The sequence below is a fragment of the Lonchura striata genome, chromosome 1A (genome assembly GCF_050655825.1).
Source record: "Lonchura striata isolate lonStrDom1 chromosome 1A, ASM5065582v1, whole genome shotgun sequence".
Lineage (NCBI taxonomy): Eukaryota > Metazoa > Chordata > Aves > Passeriformes > Estrildidae > Lonchura > Lonchura striata.
In genome coordinates, this window is record NC_140741.1 from 75,145,023 (window position 1) to 75,166,410 (window position 21,388).

At 49.4% G+C, this 21,388-nt stretch overlaps 1 protein-coding gene across 1 annotated transcript in view; it reads left to right on the forward strand.

Moving 5' to 3' along the window:
- The first annotated feature begins 424 nt into the window (after positions 1–424).
- Positions 425–21,388, forward strand: part of TASOR2 (transcription activation suppressor family member 2) — a 32,109-nt gene continuing 11,145 nt past the window's right edge. Inside the window, exons 1-11 of the mRNA XM_085569752.1 lie at positions 425–833; positions 2,570–2,589; positions 4,161–4,260; positions 6,422–6,522; positions 6,631–6,734; positions 7,905–7,977; positions 9,366–9,440; positions 10,764–11,501; positions 11,824–12,060; positions 14,368–15,910; positions 18,690–19,626. Of these exons, the coding sequence (XP_085425878.1) occupies positions 673–833; positions 2,570–2,589; positions 4,161–4,260; positions 6,422–6,522; positions 6,631–6,734; positions 7,905–7,977; positions 9,366–9,440; positions 10,764–11,501; positions 11,824–12,060; positions 14,368–15,910; positions 18,690–19,626 (4,089 nt within the window). The 5' untranslated portion in view covers positions 425–672. The remainder of the gene's footprint in view (positions 834–2,569; positions 2,590–4,160; positions 4,261–6,421; positions 6,523–6,630; positions 6,735–7,904; positions 7,978–9,365; positions 9,441–10,763; positions 11,502–11,823; positions 12,061–14,367; positions 15,911–18,689; positions 19,627–21,388) is intronic.

Here is a 21,388-nt window from a genome sequence, read left to right on the forward strand (position 1 = left end):
CCCCATGGATTTTTTCCCAGTTCCCCATGGTTTATTCCCCATTCCCATGGCTGATTCCCAGTTCCCCATGGATTTTTTCCCTGTGCTCCCCATGGATTTTTTCCCTGTGCTCTCCATGTATTATTTCCCTGTGTTCCCCATGGATTTTCTCCCTGTGTTCCCCATGGATTTTTTCCCAGTTTCCCATGGCTGATTCCCAGTTTCCCATGGATTTTTTCCCTGTGCTCCCCATGGATTATTTCCCTGTGTTCCCCATGGATTTTTCCCCTGTGTTCCCCATGGATTTTTTCCCTGTGTTCCCCATGGATTTTCTCCCTGTGTTTCCCATGGCTGATTCCCAGTTCCCCATGGATTTTTTCCCTGTGTTCCCCATGGATTTTTTCCCAGTTTCCCATGGGTTATTTCCCTGTGTTTCCCCATGGATTTTTTCCCTGTGTTCCCCATGGATTTTCTCCCTGTGTTTCCCATGGCTGATTCCCAGTTCCCCATGGATTTTTTTCCCTGTGTTCCCCATGGATTTTTTCCCTGTTTTTCCCATGGCTGATTCCCAGTTCCCCATGGATTATTTCCCTGTGTTCCCCATGGATTTTTTCCCTCTTTTCCCAGTGCTATGTGTCCGAGGTGAACGGGGTGAATTCCCTGTTCCCTATAGATTTTTTCCCTGTGTTCCCCATGGATTTTTTCCCAGTTCCCCATGGATTTTTTCCCAGTTCCCCATGGATTTTTTCCCTCTTTTCCCAGTGCTACGTGTCCGAGGTGAGCGGCGTGGCCGAGCGTCCCCGCCAGGTGTGTCCGTACCTGCAGCCGGCCCAGGAGATGGCCCCGCCCAGCCCGTGAGAGACACAGCCCCGCCCTCCTGTATCCCTGGAATTCCTGCTCCTTTTCCCATCCTGGAATTCCCTCTGCTCCTTTTCCCATCCTGGAATTCCTGCTCCTTTTCTCCATCCTGGAATTCCCTCTGCTCCTTTTCCCATCCTGGAATTCCCTCTGCTCCTTTTCCCATCCTGGAATTCCCTCTGCTCCTTTTCTCCATCCCTGGAATTCCCTCTGCTCCTTCTCCCATCCTGGAATTCCCTCTGCTCCTTTTCCCATCCTGGAATTCCCTCTGCTCCTTTTCCCATCCTGGAATTCCCTCTGCTCCTTCTCCCATCCCTGGAATTCCCTCTGCTCCTTTTCTCCATCCTGGAATTCCCTCTGCTCCTTCTCCCATCCCTGGAATTCCCTCTGCTCCTTTCCCCATCCCTGGAATTCCCTCTGCTCCTTTTCTTCATCCCTGCAATTCCTTCTCCTTTTCCCCATCCCTGGAATTCCCTCTGCTCCTTTTCCCATCCTGGAATTCCCTCTGTTCCTTTTCCCATCCCTGGAATTCCCTCTGCTCCTTTTCCCCATCCCTGGAATTCCCTCTGCTCCTTTTCTCCATCCTGGAATTCCTGCTCCTTCTCCCATCCTGGAATTCCCTCTGCTCCTTTTCCCATCCTGGAATTCCCTCTGCTCCTTCTCCCATCCTGGAATTCCCTCTGCTCCTTTTCTCCATCCTGGAATTCCCTCTGCTCCTTTTCCCATCCTGGAATTCCCTCTGCTCCTTTTCCCATCCTTGGAATTCCCTCTGCTCCTTTTCCCATCCTGGAATTCCTTCTGCTCCTTTTCCCATCCCTGCAATTCCCTCTGCTCCTTTTCTCCATCCTGGAATTCCCTCTGCTCCTTTTCTCCATCCCTGGAATTCCCTCTGCTCCTTTTCCCATCCTGGAATTCCCTCTGCTCCTTTTCCCATCCTGGAATTCCCTCTGCTCCTTTTCTCCATTCCTGGAATTCCCTCTGCTCCTTTTCCCATCCTGGAATTCCCTCTGCTCCTTTTCCCATCCTGGAATTCCCTCTGCTCCTTTTCCCATCCTGGAATTCCCTCTGCTCCTTTTCCCATCCCTGGAATTCCCTCTGCTCCTTTTCCCAACCTGGAATTCCCTCTGCTCCTTTTCTCCATCCCTGGAATTCCCTCTGCTCCTTTTCTCCATCCCTGCAATTCCCTCTGCTTCTTTTCCCATCCTGGAATTCCTGCTCCTTTTCCCCATCCCTGGAATTCCCTCTGCTCCTTCTCCCATCCCTGGAATTCCTGCTCCTTTTCTCCATCCCTGGAATTCCCTCTGCTCCTTTTCCCATCCTGGAATTCCCTCTGCTCCTTTTCCCATCCTGGAATTCCCTCTGCTCCTTTTCTCCATCCTGGAATTCCCTCTGCTCCTTTTCCCATCCCTGGAATTCCTGCTCCTTTTCTCCATCCTGGAATTCCCTCTGCTCCTTTTCTCCATCCTGGAATTAATTCCCTCTGCTCCTTTTCCCAACCTGGAATTCCCTCTGCTCCTTTTCCCCATTCCTGGAATTCCCTCTGCTCCTTTTCCCATCCTGGAATTCCTGCTCCTTTTCTCCGTCCTGGAATTCCCTCTGCTCCTTTTCCCATCCTGGAATTCCTACCTCTAAACTTCCTTTTTATCCTTTTCCTGTCCCCAAAATTCCTTTGATTTGTTTTTTATCATTTTTCCACCTCTGAATATTTTTTTTTTTATTGATCTCTCTCCAGGGCGGAGCGGAACCACCAAGGTAACGCTGCTGGGTTTGGGTTTTTGGGGTTTTTGGGGTTGGGTTTGTGGTTTTTGGGTTTGTGGTTTTTGGGTTGGGGTTTTTGGGTTTGGGGTTTTTGGGTTTGGGGTTTTGGGTTTGGGGTTTTTGGGGTTGGGGTTTTGGGTTTGGGGTTTTTGGGGTTTTTGGGTTTGGGGTTTTGGGTTTGGGGTTTTGGGTTTGGGGTTTTTGGGTTTGGGGTTTTGAGTTTGGGTTTTTGGGGTTGGGGTTTTTGGGGTTGGGGTTTTTGGGTTTGGGGTTTTGGGTTTGGGGTTTTTGGGTTTGGGGTTTTGGGTTTGGGGTTTTTGGGTTTGGTTTTTGGGGTTGGGGTTTTTGGGTTTGGGGTTTTGGGTTTGGGGTTTTTGGGTTTGGTTTTTGGGGTTGGGGTTTTTGGGTTTGGGGTTTTTGGGGTTGGGGGATTTGGGTTTGGGTTTTTGGGGTTGGGGTTTCTGAGGTTGTGGTTTTGGGGTTGGTTTTTGGGTTTGGTTTTTGGGTTGGTTTTTGGGTTCGGGTTTTTGGGGTTGGGGTTTCTGAGGTTGTGGTTTTGGGGTTGGTTTTTGGGTTTGGTTTTTGGGTTGGTTTTTGGGTTCGGGTTTTTGGGGTTGTGGTTTTTGGGGTTGGTTTTTGGGGTTGGTTTTTTGGGTTGGTTTTTGGGTTGGTTTTTGGGTTGGTTTTTGGGTTGGTTTTTGCGTTGGTTTTTTGGGTTGGTTTTTGGGGTTGGTTTTTGGGGTTGGGGTTTCTGAGGTTGTGGTTTTGGTGTTGGTTTTTGGGTTGGTTTTCGGGTTGGTTTTTGGGTTGGTTTTTGGGGTTGGTTTTTGGGTTGGTTTTCGGGTTGGTTTTTGGGTTGGTTTTTGGGGTTGGTTTTTGGGTTGGTTTTCGGGTTGGTTTTTGGGGTTGGTTTTTGGGTTGGTTTTTGGGGTTGGTTTTTGGGTTCGTTTTTGGGTTGGTTTTGGGTTGGTTTTTGGGGTTGGTTTTGGGGTTGGTTTTGGGGTTGGTTTTTGGGGTTGGTTTTTGGGTTGGTTTTTGGGGTTGGTTTTTGGGTTGGTTTTTGGGTTGGTTTTTGGGTTGGTTTTTGGGGTTGGTTTTTGGGTTGGTTTTTGGGTTGGTTTTTGGGTTGGTTTTTGGGGTTGGTTTTGGGGTTGGTTTTTGGGGTTGGTTTTTGGGGTTGGTTTTTGGGTTGGTTTTGGGTTGGTTTTTGGGGTTGGTTTTGGGGTTGGTTTTTGGGTTGGTTTTTGGGTTGGTTTTTGGGGTTGGTTTTTGGGTTGGTTTTCGGGTTGGTTTTTGGGGTTGGTTTTTGGGTTGGTTTTTGGGTTGGTTTTTGGGTTGGTTTTTGGGGTTGGTTTTTGGGTTGGTTTTGGGTTGGTTTTTGGGGTTGGTTTTGGGGTTGGTTTTTGGGTTGGTTTTTGGGTTGGTTTTTGGGGTTGGTTTTTGGGTTGGTTTTTGGGGTTGGTTTTCGGGTTGGTTTTTGGGTTGGTTTTTGGGTTGGTTTTTGGGTTGGTTTTTGGGTTGGTTTTCGGGTTTCCCCTCAGGCCGTTCTCTCTCTCCCCTGGCAGAGCCGTGCCCGTGGCGGGGCCAGCTGAGCATCGGGGGGCGGCGCCTGTGCACCATCGGCCTGAGGAGCCGGCACCGCGCGGGCAGCGTGCCCGCCCAGCTGTGAGTGAGCTGAGCCAGGCTTAACCCCTGAGCCGGGCCTAAACCCTGAGCCAGGCTTAACCCCTGAGCCGGGCCTAACCCCCGAGCCGGGATTAACCCCTGAGCCGGGCTTAACCCCTGAGCCGGGCTTAACCCCTGAGCCGGGCCTAAACCCTGAGCCAGGATTAACCCCTGAGCCGGGCTCAGCACTGCGCGGGCAGCGTGCCCGCCCAGCTGTGAGTGAGCCGGGCCTAACCCCTGAGCCGGGCCTAACCCCTGAGCCAGGATTAACCCCTGAGCCGGGCCTAACCCCTGAGCCAGGATTAACCCCTGAGCTGGGCCTAACCCCTGAGCTGGGATTAACCCCTGAGCTGGGCCTAACCCCTGAGCCGGGATTAACCCCTGAGCCAGGATTAACCCCTGAGCCAGGATTAACCCCTGAGCCGGGCCTAACCCCTGAGCCAGGATTAACCCCTGAGCTGGGCTTAACCCCTGAGCCGGGATTAACCCCTGAGCTGGGCTCAGCACCGCGCGGGCAGCGTGCCCGCCCAGCTGTGAGTGAGCTGAGCCAGGCTTAACCCCTGAGCCAGGCTTAACCCCTGAGCCAGGCCTAACCCCTGAGCCAGGCTTAACCCCTGAGCTGGGATTAACCCCTGAGCCGGGCCTAAACCCTGAGCCAGGATTAACCCCTGAGCCAGGATTAACCCCTGAGCCAGGCTCAGCACTGCGCGGGCAGCGTGCCCGCCCAGCTGTGAGTGAGCCGGGCTTAGTGCCCTGAGCTGGGCTTAACCCCTGAGCTGGGCTTAACCCCTGAGCCGGGCTCAGCACCACGTGGGCAGCGTGCCCGCCCAGCTGTGAGTGAGCTGAGCCAGGCTTAACCCCTGAGCCGGGCTTAACCCCTGAGCCGGGCTTAACCCCTGAGCCGGGATTAACCCCTGAGCCGGGCCTAACCCCTGAGCTGGGTTTAACCCCTGAGCCAGGCTTAACCCCCTGAGCTGGGTTTAACCCCCTGAGCCGGGCTTAGAGCCCTGAGCTGGGTTTATATACCTGAGCTGACCTTCTTAAACTGAGCCTGGCTTATCACACACTGAGCCTGGTTTATCACACTGAGCCTGGTTTATCACACACTGAGCCTGGTTTATCACACACTGAGCCTGGTTTATCACACTGAGCCTGGTTTATCACACACTGAGCCTGGTTTATCACACTGAGCCTGGCTTATCACACACTGAGCCTGGTTTATCACACTGAGCCTGGTTTATCACACTGAGCCTGGTTTATCACACTGAGCCTGGCTTCTCAAACTTAACCTGATTCCTTAACCCAACTTCAGTTCCTCAGACTGAACCTGGTTTTATAACTAAACCTGGTTGTTTTTAACCTAAACCTGGTTTCTCAAACTAAACCTGTTTTTTTTTAACCTAAACCTGTTGTTTTTAACCTAAGCCTGCTTTCTCAAATTAAACCTGGTTGTTTTTAACCTAAACCTGGTTGTTTTTAACCTAAACCTGTTGTTTTTAACCTAAACCTGGTTGTTTTTAACCTAAATCTTGTTTAAATTAAACCTGGTTGTTTTTAACCTCAACCTGCTTTCTCAAACTAAACCTGGTTGTTTTTAACCTCAACCTGTTGTTTTTAACCTAAACCTGGTTTCTCAAACTAAACCTGATTGTTTTTAACCTAAGCCTTTTTCTTTAACCTAAACCTGGTTTCTCAATCTAAACCTGTTTTTTAACCTAAACCTGCTTTCTCAAACTAAACGTGGTTGTTTTTAACCTGAACCTGTTGTTTTTAACCTAAACCTGTTGTTTTTAACCTAAACCTGGTTGTTTTAAACCTGAACCTGTTGGTTTTAACCTAAAACTGGTTTCTCAAACTAAACCTGTTTGTTTTTTAACCTAAACCTGGTTTATCAAATTAAACCTGTTTTTTTTTAACGTCAACCTGCTTTCTCAAATTAAACCTGGTTGTTTTTAACCTAAACCTTTTTCTTTAACCTAAACCTGGTTGTTTTTAACCTCAACCTGGTTGTTTTTAACCTAAACCTGGTTGTTTTTAACCTCAACCTGGTTGTTTTTAACCTAAACCTGGTTGTTTTTAACCTCAACCTGGTTTCTCAAGTTAAAGCACGGAACTCCCAGGACTTAATCCTGAATTTTGTTGTTGTGCTTTAACCCCTCAGGCCCCCCAGCCTGGACATCAAACACGTGATGGGATTGTCTGACTTGAGGAAAAAACTGCCAGAAGCTGCATTTGGGAAAAAAAATTACACCGGGAACGAAGGTGAGCAGGAAATCTTGGGAATCATCCTCATTCCCAGTGCTCCCAGCAGTTCAGAATCCATGGGAAATCACCCTCCCAAAATCCTAAATCCTTTCTTTTTTCCCCCAGTCTGCTTTCAGGGGGTTTATTCCAGTCTCTACGAGGTGGAAATATCCAAGAAGGATCAATCCCGAATGGATCAGCTGGTGGAAAATCTGGTGGAGAAGGACTTGGTGAGTGTTTTTCTGGGAGAAAAATCCCATTTTTGGTGTCGTTACCCACAGCCCATGCAGCGTGGAGTTAATTGATTTCCCCGCTTTAAAGGTTCTTTTCCTGCTTCGTTGCTCTCCAGCATTTTATTTTTTTGTTCCCAGGAGAGGGGTGGGATGTTGGAATATGGAATGGAAAAGTTCCAGCTCCAGGAGAGGGGTGGAATGTTGGAATATTGAATGGAAAAATTCAATTCCAGCTCCAGGAGAGGGCTGGAATGTTGGAAAATTGAATAGAAAAGTTCCTTTTATTTCTAATTCCAGGAGAGGGGTGGAATGTTGGAATATTGAAAGGAAAAGTTCATTTCCAGCTCCAGGAGAGGGGTGGAATGTTGGAATATTGAATGGAAAAGTTCCTTTTAGTTCTAATTCCAGGAGAGGGGTGGAATGTTTGGAATGTTGGAATATCGAAAGGAAAAGTTCAATTCCAGCTCCAGGACAGGGCTGGAATGTTGGAATATGGAATGGAAAAGTTCAATTCCAGCTCCAGGACAGGGCTGGAATGTTGGAATATTGAAAAGTTCCCTTCAGTTCCCAGGAGAGGAGTAGAATTTTGGAATATCAAATGGAAAAGTTCCCTTCAGTTCCCAGGAGAGGGTGGAATGTTGGAATATTGAAAGGAAAAGTTCCCTTCAGTTCCAAGGGGGTTTCCTGGGATGCTGGAATTTGGTGTTTTCTTTTCCCAGTGTTCTGGAATTTTGTGTTTTTCAGGATGCTGGAATTTCGTGGCTTCCCTGGGATGCTGGAATTTGGTGTTTTCTTTTCAAAGGATGCTAGCATTTTGTCTTTTCCAGGATCTTAGAATTTTGACTTTTCCCAGGTTGCTGGAATGTTGTATTTTCCAGGATTCTGGAATGTTCTGTTTCCCCAGGATGCTGGAATTTTGTCCCTCTCCAAGATGCTGGGACAACCTTCCCCTTCGGGCTGCAATTCCTGGCAGGGATGGATTACTACTCCATTACTAATGGATTTTTAAATCATTAATTTATTATTTATTACTAATTCCAGCCAGCTTGATGAGGATATTTCTCTATTTTAAGGAATTTTTGGCCTGAGCAGGGAATATCTTGGATCAGCTGGCACGGGAGGCAGGGAAGGAGCAGAGTTTGGTTTTATTTTTTCTCTTTCTTGCAGGCAATCATCAAATATCTGCAGGACCAAGGAGTTCTCATCCTGCTCACCTCCTCAGCCTTGGCACGGGAGGACGGTAAGGCCGGGCCTAATTCCTGCTGGGGCTTGGGGGCTTGGGAGCTAAACTGGGCCTGGCTCCTTAAGCTGGGCCTAAACTGGGCCTGGCTCCTTAAACTGGGCCTGGCTCTTTAAACTGGGCCTAAACTGGGCCTGGTTCCTTAAACTGGGCCTAAACTGGGCCTGGCTCCTTAAGCTGGGCCTGGCTCTTTAAACTGGGCCTAAACTGGGCCTGGTTCCTTAAACTAAACCTGGTTCCTTAAACTGGACCTGGTTCCTTAAACTGGGCCTGGCTCTTTAAACTGGGCCTGGCTCTTTAAACTGGGCCTAAACTGGACCTGGCTCCTTAAACTGGACCTTAAACTGGGCCTGGCTCCTTAAACTGGACCTTAAACTGGGCCTGGTTCCTTAAACTAAACCTGGTTCCTTAAACTGGGCCTGGTTCCTTAAACTGGGCCTGGCTCTTTAAACTGGGCCTAAACTGGGCCTGGTTCCTTAAACTGGGCCTGGCTCTTTAAACTGGGCCTAAACTGGGCCTGGTTCCTTAAACTGGGCCTGGCTCTTTAAACTGGGCCTAAACTGGGCCTGGCTCTTTAAACTGGGCCTGGCTCTTTAAACTGGGCCTAAACTGGGCCTGGTTCCTTAAACTAAACCTGGTTCCTTAAACTGGACCTGGTTCCTTAAACTGGGCCTGGTTCCTTAAACTGGACCTGGTTCCTTAAACTGGGTCTAAACTGGGCCTGGCTCCTTAAACTGGGCCTGGCTCTTTAAACTGGGCCTAAACTGGGCCTGGCTCCTTAAACTGGGCCCGGTTCCTTAAACTGGGCCTGACTCCTTAAACTGGGCCCGGTTCCTTAAACTGTGCCTGGCTCCTTAAACTGGATCTAAACTGGGCCTGGTTCCTTAAACTGGGCCTGGCTCCTTAAACTGGGCCTAAACTGGGCCTGGTTCCTTAAACTGGGCCTAAACTGGACCTGGTTCCTTAAACTGGATCTGGTTCCTTAAACTGGACCTGGCTCCTTAAACTGGACCTTAAACTGGGCCTGGCTCCTTAAACTGGACCTTAAACTGGGCCTGGTTCCTTAAACTGGGCCTAAACTGGGCCTGGCTCCTTAAACTGGAACTGGTTTATTATTTAAAACCTGGTTCCTCACCCAGCCCTGGTTCCTCACCCAGCCCTGGTTGCTCACCCAGCCCTGGTTCCTCACCCAGCCCTGGTTGCTCACCCAGCCCTGGTTGCTCACCCAGCCCTGGTTCCTCACCCAGCCCTGGTTCCTCACCCCAAGCCTGGTTCCTCACCCAGCCCTGGTTGCTCACCCAGCCCTGGTTGCTCACCCAGCCCTGGTTGCTCACCCAGCCCTGGTTGCTCACCCAGCCCTGGTTGCTCACCCAGCTCTGTTCTGGCAGGCCTGGAGCCCAAGGAGCCCGTCAGCCTGCTGGCCCTGTTCCTGTTCCGCTCGCCCCGGGCCCTGAGCCCCCGAGGTAGGACCCCTCCTGCTGCCCCAGGCTCTGCTCTAGGCTGGACAACCGGCTCCGAGGGCCCGTTGCTCTTCAGAAGAGGAGTTCTCTGCTCCCGGCTTGGGATGTTGGGTGGGACACATCCTTTGGGATGTTGGGTGGGATCCATCTGGAGCACGTTTGGGATATTGGGTGGGATCCATCTGGAGCACGTTTGGGATATTGGGTGGGATCCATCTGGAGCAGGTTTGGGATATTGGGTGGGATCCATCTGGAGCACGTTTGGGATATTGGGTGGGATCCATCTGGAGCACGTTTGGGATATTGGGTGGGATCCATCTGGAGCACGTTTGGGATGTTTGGTGGGATCTGTCTGGAACAGTTTTGGGATGTTTGGTGGGATCCATCTGGAGCAGGTTTGGGATGTTTGGTGGGATCCATCTGGAGCAGGTTTGGGATGTTTGGTGGGATCCATCCGGAGCATTTGGACATTTCCCCAGGGCTGAGGTTTTTACAGGCTGATTTTTGGAGCTTTTTACTTCAAGGTTTCATTTTTTCCCTTTCCCTTTCATCTTTCCTTTTCTCTTTCCTTTTCTCTTTCCTTTTCTCTTTCCTTTTTCCTTTGCTCTTTCCTTTCCTCTTTCTTTTCCTCTTTCTTTAATTCTTTCTTTTCCTCTTTCCCTTTCCTCTTTCCTTTCCTCTTTCTTTTCCGCTTTCCTTTTTCCTTTTCCTCTTTCCTTTCCTTTTCCCTTTCCTCTTTCCCTTTCCTCTTTCCTTTCCTCTTTTCCTCTTTTTGTTCCTCTTTCCTTTTCATTCCCTTTCCTCTTTCCCCTTTCCTCTTTCCTCTTTCCTCTTTCCTCTTTCCCCTTTCCCCTTTCCCCTTTCCCCTTTCCCCTTTCCCCTTTCCCCTTTCCCCTTTCCCCTTTCCCCTTTCCCCTTTCCCCTTTCCCCTTTCCCCTTTCCCCTTTCCCCTTTCCCCTTTCCCCTTTCCCCTTTCCCCTTTCCCCTTTCCCCTTTCCCCTTTCCCCTTTCCCCTTTCCCCTTTCCCCTTTCCCCTTTCCTTTCCTTTCCTTTCCTTTCCTTTCCTTTCCTTTCCTTTCCTTTCCTTTCCTTTCCTTTCCTTTCCTTTCCTTTCCTTTCCTTTCCTTTCCTTTCCTTTCCTTTCCTTTCCTTTCCTTTCCTTTCCTTTCCTTTCCTTTCCTTTCCTTTCCTTTCTTTCCTTTCCTCTTCCCTTCCCTTCCCTTTCTTCCCCTTATCTCCAACGTTCCCCTCCACCAGGGCGATGATTTTGTGAATCCCCTCCTTTGCTCACCACCCTCAAACCACATTTTGGTTTTCCTTTCCCAGTGGAAGAGCAGGAGCCAAAGGACGGGAAGTTGGGCAGTGCCAGGAATGCCATCTCCCTAAAAATCGCCTCCGTTTTGCCGGGACTCCGCTACGCCCTCCGGAAAGCAGCCAGCTCCTCCTGGAACGCCTCGGGCATCCAGGAGCACCTCCAGGAATTTGCAGAACTCCAGGAAAACTCCCAGCCCATCCCTGGGCAGGGCAGCGACGTTCCCGTTGCTCCTGTCCCCTCTTCCTGCCGGGATGGAGGCGCTGACCCTTCCCAAAATCTCTCGGAGCCATCCCTGGCCCAGCTGCGCCGTTACCTCTGCGACCCCGGCAGCTTCGCCCTGGGCATCCAGGCAGCCTTGCAGTGTCTCACGGGGGCTGCCAGGAATTTGGGAGCTGATCCTGGGAATTCCTCCTCCTCCTCGGTGCCCCCACATCCCGCTCCTCCCACCAGAACGCTGCGGGATAAGAGGGAGCACCCCAGGCCCGCTCCGGAGAGATTCCCAAAAAGCATCACCTCTCCCACCAAGCCCTGGGGCCGGGAGCTCCGGAGGAAATCCAGCAGGATCCTCGGGAAGAGAGGCCTCAAGGCACAAACACATCCTGGGAAGAACAACAGCAGGAGCAGGGAGGCAGCCAAGAAAAAACCCAGCATCGCTTCCTCTTGTCCCAAAAAATCGGGATCCACGGACAATTCCAACGAGCCCATGCTGAAATTGGCCAATTTGCAGCTGCCACATGGAAGGAAAAGAGGTGGGTGCTGGAAAAATGGGATTGGTTTCCACCTTCCATCCAGCTGGGACGCTCTGGGTTCACTGGGAACCATCCAGGAGCTTTCCAAGTGCATAGAGCATCCAGATAAATCTCAGGAATTATCCCAAGGAAGCTGCCTGAAATGGGATGCTTCCAGGTCAGATTTTCCTTCTCATTGTCCTGACTGAATTGGGAATAAATTAATTATATTCCCAATTCAATCAGGATAACGAGAAGTAAAACCACCAAAACCTCTTCCCGATGAATTTTTATCCCACAGCATTCCCAAATGAAAATCACCTCCTCCTTTTCCCTGTCCCAGGTGCAGAGGTCCTGGCTGCAGAAATCATCCACAAACCCCAGTGTGAAGGTGCTGAGAAGGAAATCTCAGCTCCCAACATTCCTGGCGTGGAGGCAAAGAGGCCAAAAACCCTGGAAAACCAGAATTCCCAGAAGGTTCCTGCCACAGAGAGTGGCGCAGAGCCAGGGAAGAGCAAAATGCAGAAAAACGTGGAAAACGGAGCGTCAAAACCTCCGGAGAACCGGCAGGAAGAGAGCGGTGAGGAAAAATTCCCATGGGAAAAAATTCCTTTCAAAGCTGAGCTATCCAGAGGCAGGGACGAAATAAACAGCTCTGGATGGAAACTGGGGGAAATGTCAAATATTTGGGGGAAATTCTGGGATGGAATTCCCAGAGAATCCTCCTGGATCCATGGAAGTGTCCCTGGCCACGAGCAGCCTGGGATAGTGGGATTGGAATGGGATATCCTTAAATTCCCTTCCAGCATTCCATGATCCCACATTCCATCGTTGCCTTTGGAGCATCCAGCATCCCTCCCATGGGATGGCTCCTGCTAAATCCCAAAAAATCCCAAAAATTTGGCTGTAAAAAAACCCCAATTTTATGTCTCACTCCATAATGGGATGAGCCACGGGGTTGGAATATCCTTAAATTCCCTTCCAGCATTCCATGATCCCACATTCCCTCGTTGCCTTTGGAGCATCCAGCATCCCTCCCATGGGATGGCTCCTGCTAAATCCCAAAAAATCCCAAAAAAACCCCAAATTTGGCTGTAAAAAAACCCCCAATTTTATGTCTCACTCCATAATGGGATGAGCCACGGGGTTGGAATATTCTTAAATTCCCTTCCAGCATTCCATGATCCCACATTCCATCATTGCCTTTGGAGCTGCCAGAGTGTATCCAGCATCCCTCCCATGGGATGGCTCCTGCTAAATCCCAAAAAATCCCAAAAATTTGGCTGTAAAAAACCCCCAGTTTTGTGTCTCACTCCATAATGGGATGGGCCATTGGGGTTGGAATATTCTTAAATTCCCTTCCAGCATTCCATGATCCCACATTCCATCGTTGCCTTTGGAGCTGCCAGAGTGCATCCAGCATCCCTCCCATGGGATGGCTCCTGCTAAATCCCAAAAAATCCCAAAAAAACCCCAAATTTGGCTGTAAAAAAACCCCAATTTTATGTCTCAATCCATAATGGGATGAGCCATTGGGGTTGGAATATTCTTAAATTCCCTTCCAGAATTCCTTGATCCCACATTCCCTCGTTGCCTTTGGAGCATCCAGCATCCCTCCCATGGGATGGCTCCTGCTAAATCCCAAAAAATCCCCAAAAAACCCCAAATTTGGCTGTAAAAACCCCCAATTTTATGTCTCACTCCATAATGGGATGAGCCATTGGGGTTGGAATATTCTTAAATTCCCTTCCAGCATTCCATGATCCCACATTCCCTCGTTGCCTTTGGAGCATCCAGCATCCCTCCCGTGGGATGGCTCCTGCTAAATCCCAAAAAATCCCAAAAAAACCCCAAATTTGGCCGTAAAAAACCCCAATTTTGTGTCTCACTCTGCCCTTCCCAATGAAATTAAAAGTCACTCGTGGCCCTTGAGCCCAGCCGGGAATTTCAGGATTTTTTTTCCTGGAAGGGAAATTTTGGGGCTGGATTTTAGGAGCAGGAATTCACCTGATTCCCCGGCTTCATCCTGGGATTTTTAACCCCCAAAATTGGATATTTCTGAATTATTCCTGAATAAATCTAATTTCCTGCTATCCATGACCTGCATGACCATGGAGATATTTTTTTAAACTGTGGAAAATCCATCTTGGAAAAAAATTTGACCTTTTCCCTTTTAAATTGATTTTTCCCATTTTTAAATGGATTTTTTTCCACTTTTGAAATGGATTTTTCCCTTTTGAAATTGATTTTTTTTTCCCTTTTGAAATGGATTTTTTTCCCTTTTTAATTGAATTTTTTTCCCTTTTTAAATGGATTTTTTCCCTTTTAAATTGATTTTTTCCCTTTTAAATTGATTTTTCCCTTTCCAAATGGATTTTTTCCCTTTTTAATTGATTTCCCTCTTTTTAATTGATGTTTCCCTTTCTAAATTGATTTTTTTCCCCTTCTTAAACAGACTTTTCCCCTTTATAATTGATTTTCCCCCTTTTTAAATGGATTTTTTCCCTTTCTAAATGGATATTTCCATGTCTGAATGGATTTTTTCCCTTTTAAACTGATTTTTTTTCCCTTTTAAAATGGATTTTCCCCTTTTAAATTTATTTTCTCACTTTTAATTTATTTTCTCCTTTTAATTGATTTTTTTTTTTCCTTTGGAAGTGGATTTTTCAGTTTTTAATTGATTTTTTCCCTTTGAAATAGATTTTTTTCAATTTCTGAATGTTTTTTTCCCTTTTTAATTGATTTTTTCCCTTTTAAAATGAATTTTTCCTTTTTAATTGATTTTTTTCCCTTTGGAAATGGATTTTTTCAATTTCTGGATGGATTTTTCCCTTTTTAATTGTCTTTTTCCCTTTCTGAATGGATTTTTCCCTTTGTTCCCCACCAGAGAGGGAGGAGCAGTTCTCGGAGGTCCTGAACGAAGCCTCATCCCAAACCTCTGGAGAAGAACCTCCAAGGAACCCTAATCCCATGGCAATTCCCAACATTTCAGAACCTCCAAGGAACGTTCATCCCATGGCAATTCCCAACATTTCAGAACCTCAGAGGAACCTTCATCCCATGGCAATTCCCAACATTTCAGAACCTCAGAGGAACCTTCATCCCATGGCAATTCCCAACATTTCAGAACCTCCCAGGAACGTTCATCCCATGGCAATTCCCAACATTTCAGAACCTCCAAGGAACCTTCATCCCATGGCAATTCCCAACATTTCAGAACCTCCCAGGAATGTTCATCCCATGGCAACTCCCAGTGGATCAGAACCTCAGAGGAACCTTCATCCCATGGCAATTCCCAACATTTCAGAACCTCAGAGGAACATTCATCCCATGGCAACTCCCAGTGGATCAGAACCTCCCAGGAATGTTCATCCCATGGCAATTCCCAACATTTCAGAACCTCCCAGGAACATTCATCCCATGGCAATTCCCAGCGGATCAGAACCTCAGAGGAACCTTCATCCCATGGCAATTCCCAGCGGATCAGAACCTCCAAGGAATGTTCATCCCATGGCAACTCCCAGTAGATCAGAACCTCCGAGGAACGTTCATCCCATGGCAACTCCCAGTAGATCAGAACCTCCAAGGAACGTTCATCCCATGGCAATTCCCAACATTTCAGAACCTCCAAGGAACGTTCATCCCATGGCAGCTCCCAACATTTCAGAACCTCCCAGGAACGTTCATCCCATGGCAACTCCCAGCGTTACCTTTACCCTGCAAGGAGACAACAGCGACTCCCACGCCCTGAACCTCCTGGCTGACCTGGCCCTGGGCTCCTGCATTCCTGCCTTTATTCCCAAGGATTCTGGGATAATTCCCATGGAATCTGGCGATTCCTGGGAGCAGCAGAGCCCTCCTGACCACAAATACCACCGGGCGGACAGGCAGGGCAAAAAATCCACCTCCAGCAAGGTGGCCCTGAGCCAGGTTCTTCCCGAAGACACGGATTCCAGCCAGCTGGCCTCTCCTCCCAGGGAAAAAACCTCTGGAATTTCCGGCCGGAGCGGCGCCGTATTCCCGGCGTTCCCTCCGCGCCAAGCTCCGCCGTCCCCCGAGGAGAACCGACGCTCCATCATCTCGGCCGAGCACTCCTACGCCTCCCCCATGCCCGACGATCCCGAAAAGTGCGCGGATCCCAAGGAGGATCCCAAGGAGGATCCCAAGGAGGATCCCAAGGAGGATCCCGGCGCCGGGAGCTCTCCGGCAGCTCCCCTGGTGGGGAAGGTGCTCCCGTTGCGGCGCCAGCGGAGCGGCGGCGCCCAGCCCGCCCGCGGCGCTCCCGGGAAAAAGGAGGAATGCCGCGCGGTCCGGCTCCGCGGGAATTCCGTGGAGGTGTGGCGCCGTTGGGAAGGGGAATACCGCTTCCAGCTGGACACGAGGTACACCAACGATCCCCTGGAGAAATGCGTCGTCCGCGCCCTGCACGGGTGAGTGAGCCGCCGGGAGATCGGGAAGGATGGGGATTGGGAAGGATGGGGGTTGGGAATAATGGGGTGTGGAATGGGGTTTGGGAAGAATGGGGTTTGGGAATAATGGGGTTTGGGAATAATGGGGTTTGGAATAATGGGGTTTGGGAATGGGGTTTGGGAAGGATGGGGTGTGGAATGGGGTTTGGGAATAATGGGGTTTGGGAATGCGGTTTGGGAATGGGGTTTGGGAATAATGGGGTTTGGGAATAATGGGGTTTGGGAAGGATGGGGTTTGGGAAGGATGGAGTTTGGGAATGGGGTTTGGGAAGAATGGGGTTTGGGAATGGGGTTTGGAATGGGGTTTGGAATAATGGGGTTTGGAATAATGGGGTTTGGGAAGAATGGGGTTTGGAATAATGGGGTTTGGAATAATGGGGTTTGGGAATAATGGGGTTTGGGAATGGGGTTTGGAATGGGGTTTGGGAAGAATGGGGTTTGGGAATGGGGTTTGGGAATGGGGTTTCTGTGCTTTTTAGCTCTTTGTTTTCCGTAATTGTGGGGTTTGTTCCCCGTGCTGGTGGGGTTTTCTTGGGATAAAGGGTCTTGGGATAAAGGACCTTGGGGTAAAGGACCTTGGGATAAACAGTTGTGGGATAAACGGTTGTGGGATAAAGGACCTTGGGGTAAATGTTCCTGGGATAAAGGACCTTGGGATAAAGGACCTTCGGATAAGGGGTCTTGGGGTAGAGGGTCTTGGGATAAAGGGTCTTGGGATAAAGGGTTTTGGGGTAAAGAGTTTTGGGGTAAAGAGTCATGGGATAAAGGTTCTTGGGATAAAAGGACTTTGGGATAAAGGGTCTTGGGATAAAGAACCTTGGGGTAGAGGGTCTTGGGATAAAGGGTTTTGGGATAAAGGGTTTTGGGATAAAGGGTTTTGGGATAAAGGGTTTTGGGGTAAAGGGTTTTGGGATAAAGGGTTTTGGGGTAAAGAGTTTTGGGGTAAAGGACCTTGGGATAAAGGACCTTGGGATAAAGGACCTTGGGATAAAGAACCTTGGGATAAAGGACCTTGGGCTTGGGGTGGTGGTGAGGGGACAGAGTGGATGCGACCCAGCCTCGTGTGCTGGGCCCAAAATTCCGTCCCATCCTGGGGAATTCACAGTGTGGGCAGCAGGAAAAGGGGGAATTTGGGAATTCTGCCCCTGTGCTCGGGTGAGACCCCACCTGAGCTGCCCCAGCCCTGGGGACAGCAGCAGCACCTGGAGCTGTGGAGAGAGCCCAGAGGAATCCATGGAGCTGCTGCAGGGCTGGGAGAGCTGGGAATGTTCCCCTGGAGAAAGGAAGGATCCAGGGAGAGCTTCCAGCACATTCCAGGGGCTCCAGGAGAGCTGCAGAGGGACTGGGGACAAGGATGGAGGGACAGGACCCAGGGAATGGCTCCCACTGCCAGAGGGCAGCCAGGGATGGGATCTTGGGAATGAGGAATTCCTGGCTGGGCTGGGATTGCCAGAGCAGCTGGGGCTGCCCCTGGATCCCTGGAATGTCCAAGGAAAGGCTGGAGCCCCTGGGACAGTGGGGGGTGTCCCTGCCATGGATGGGTGGCACTGGGTGATCTTCAGGTGCCCTTCCCACCCAACCCATTCCATGATTCTGCAATTCCCGTGGCTCTGAGCTGGAATTGGTACCTAAAGCCACGACCCAAATTTCTCCACCCCTCCTTTGGAGCTCAGATTTTCCTCTATTTTGAATTTTTTTCCTACAAAAAGCTGGAATCTGCATCAAGCGATGCGTGCCCCTCTGCCTTGGGGCAGAGCTCTGCAGGGAGCCAGGGATGAATTCCCAGGGATGAACTCCAGGGATGAATTCCCAGGGATGAACTCCCAGGTTTGAATTCCCAGGGTTGAATTCCCAAGGTTGAGCTCCCAGGGATGAATTCTACGGGTGAATTCCCAGGGATGAACTCCAGGGTTGAGCTCACAGGAATTGAACTCCCAGGGATGAACTCCAGGGATGAATTCCCAGGGATGAATTCCCAGGGATGAACTCCAGGGATGAATTCCCAGGGATGAACTCCAGGGTTGAGCTCACAGGGATTGAACTCCCAGGGATGAAGTCCAGGGATGAATTCCCAGGGATGAATTCCCAGGTTTGAATTCCCAGGGTTGAATTCCCAGGGTTGAATTCCCAGGGTTGAATTCTCAGGGATGAACTCCAGGGATGAACTCCCAGGGATGAACTCCCAGCGATGAATTCCCAGGGTTGAACTCTCAGGGATGAATTCCCAGGGATGAACTCTAGGGTTGAATTCCCAGGGATGAACTCCAGGGATGAACTCCAGGGTTGAGCTCCCAGGGATGAACTCCAGGGATGAACTCCAGGGATGAATTCCCAGGGATGAATTCCCAGGTTTGAATTCCCAGGGATGAACTCCCAGGGATGAACTCCAGGGATGAACTCCCAGGGATGAATTCCCAGGGTTGAATTCCCAGGGATGAACTCCAGGGATGAATTCCCAGAGATGAATTCCCAGGGATGAATTCCCAGGGATGAACTCCAGAGATGAACTCCCAGGGATGAATTCCCAGATTTGAATTCCCAGGGTTGAATTCCCAGGGATGAACTCCAGGGATGAACTCCAGGGATGAGCTCCCAGGGATGAACTCCAGGGTTGAGCTCCCAGGGATGAACTCCAGGAATGAACTCCAGGGATGAATTCCAGGAATGAACTCCAGGGATGAATTCCCTGGAGCTGAATGAGGATGAGGCTGATCCAGACTCTCTTTGCTTCCCTTCCCAGGCCCTGGGATCCCGATCTTCCCGACGATGTGGAAGGGATGAAGCTGATCCTGCACATGTGGGTGGCTCTGTTCTACAGGAAGCCCAGCAAGCTCCTGAGCAGCTCCAGGAAAGTGGTGGAGCACAGCAATCCCAGGAAATTCGTCTCCATCAGCAGCTCCGGTGGCTTCCTGGAGCTCAGCGACGACAGCCAGGACTGCTTCGGCCTCGAGACGTGTCCTGCGGACTCCGGCTCCGACGCCGAGCAGATTCCCAGCAGCTCCCTGGATGCCAGCAGCCCTTCCCAGCCCCAGAAAGGCCCCGCGGATTCCCGGGCGGACGCGGCCGGAGCCGTGGACAGCACGGTGTCCTCCTCCTCGGGGGAGCTGCCCTGCGGGGACGAGGAGGAGCCTTCCTCCACCAGCTGTCCCGAGAGCCTCTCCCTGCTGGAGGCGTCCAGGGAAGAGCTGGGTGGGGCAGGCAGGGAGCCGGAGGACATTCCCGAGGAGGACATTCCCGAGGAGAGCATTCCCGAGGAGGAGGAGGCCATTCCCGAGGAGGCCATTCCCGAGGAGAGTGTTCCCGAGGAGAGCGTTCCCGAGGAGAGCGTTCCCGAGGAGAGCGTTCCCGAGGAGAGCGTTCCCGAGGAGGCCATTCCCGAGGAGGCCATTCCCGAGGAGAGCATTCCTGAGGAGAGCATTCCTGAGGAGAGCATTCCCAAGGAGGCCATTCCCAAGGAGAGCATTCCCGAGGAGGCCATTCCTGAGGAGGAGGAGGCCATTCCCGAGGAGGCCATTCCTGAGGAGAGCATTCCCGAGGAGAGCATTCCCGAGGAGGCCATTCCCGAGGAGGAGGAGGCCATTCCCGAGGAGGAGGACGCCATTCCCGAGGAGGAGGACGCCATTCCCAAGGAGGCCATTCCCGAGGAGGACATGCACAACGTCTCCAGTGTCACCACGGTGAGTCCGGCCTTGGGAGGCTCCAAGAATGTTTTCCTCTCAAAAGAGCAGGATTTTCCTCTCAGAGGAGCAGGATTTTCTTCTTAAAACAGCAGGATTTTTCTCTTAGAAGAGTAGGATTTTCTTCTTAAAAGAGCAGACTTTTCCTCTTAGGGAAGCAGGATTTTCATCCCTTAAAAGAGCAGGATTTTCCTCTTAGAGAAGCAGGAGTTTCCTCTTAAAAGAGCAGGAATCTCCTCCTAGAGGAGCAGAATTTTCCTCTCAGAGGAGCAGGATTTTCCTCTTAGAGGAGCAGACTTTTCCTCTTAGGGAAGCGGGATTTTCATCCCTTAAAAAAGCAGGATTTTCCTCTTAAAGGAACAGAGTTTTCTTCTTAAAAGAGCAGGATTTTCCTCTCAGAGGAGCAGGATTTTCATCCTTTAAAAGGACAGGGTTTGCCACTTAAAAGGACATGAGTTTCATCTCTTAAAAGAGCAGGATTTTCCTTTTAGACTAGCAAGATTTTCCTCTTAATAGAGCAGGAATTGCCTCTTAAAGGAACAGAATTTTCTTCTTAAAAGAGCAGAATTTTCATCCCTTAAAAGAGCAGGATTTGCCTCTTAAAAGAGCAAGATTTTCCTTTTAGAGGAGCAGGAGTTTCCTCTTAAAAGAGCCTGAGTTTCATCTCTTAAAAGAGCAGGACTTTTAGACTAGCAAGATTTTTCTCTTAGAAGAGCAGGATTTTCCTCTTAAAGGAACAGAATTTTCTTCTTAAAAGAGCAGGATTTTCCTCTCAGAGGAGCAGGAGTTTCCTCTTAAAAGAGCAGGAATCTCCTCCTAGAGGAGCAGGATTTTCCTCTCAGAGGAGCAGGATTTTCATCCCTTAAAAGAGCAGGATTTTCCTCTCAGAGAAGCAGGAGTTTCCTCTTAAAAGAGCAGGAATCTCCTCCTAGAGGAGCAGGATTTTCCTCTCAGAGGAGCAGGATTTTCATCCCTTAAAAGAGCAAAATTTTCCTCTTAAAGGAACAGAATTTTCTTCTTAAAAGAGCAGGATTTTCCTCTCAGAGGAGCAGGATTTTCATCCTTTAAAGGAGCAAGATTTTCATCTCTTAAAAGAGCAAGATTTTCCTTTTAGAGGAGCAGGAGTTTCCACTTTAAAAAGTAGAATTTTCCTCTTAAAGGAACTGAATTTTCCTCTAAAAGAGCAGGAGTTTCCTCTTAGAAGAGCCTGAGTTTCATCTCTTAAAAGAGCAGGATTTTCCTTTTAGACTAGCAAGATTTTCCTCTTAAAAGAGCAGCAGGATTTTCCTCTTAAAGGAACAGAATTTTCCTCTTAAAAGAGCAGGATTTTCCTCTCAGAGAAGCAGGATTTTCATTCCTTAAAAGAGCAGGATTTTCCTCTTAAAAGAGCAGGATTTTCCTCTCAGAGAAGCAGGATTTTCATTCCTTAAAAGAGCAGGATTTTCCTCTTAAAGGAGCAGGATTTTCCTTTTAGAGGAGCAGGAGTTTCCTCTTTAAAAAGTAGAATTTTCCTCTTAAAGGAACTGAATTTTCCTCTAAAAGAGCAGGAATCTCCTCCTAGAGGAGCAGGATTTTCCCCTTAAAAGAGCAGGATTTTCCTTTTAGAGTAGTAGGATTTTCCTCTTAAAAGAGCAGGATTTTCATCTCTTAAAAGAGCAGGATTTTCCTTTTAGAGTAGCAGGATTTTCCTCTTAAAGGAATGGAATTTTCCTCTTAAAGGAACAGAATTTTCCTCTTAAAGGAACAGAATTTTCCTCTTAAA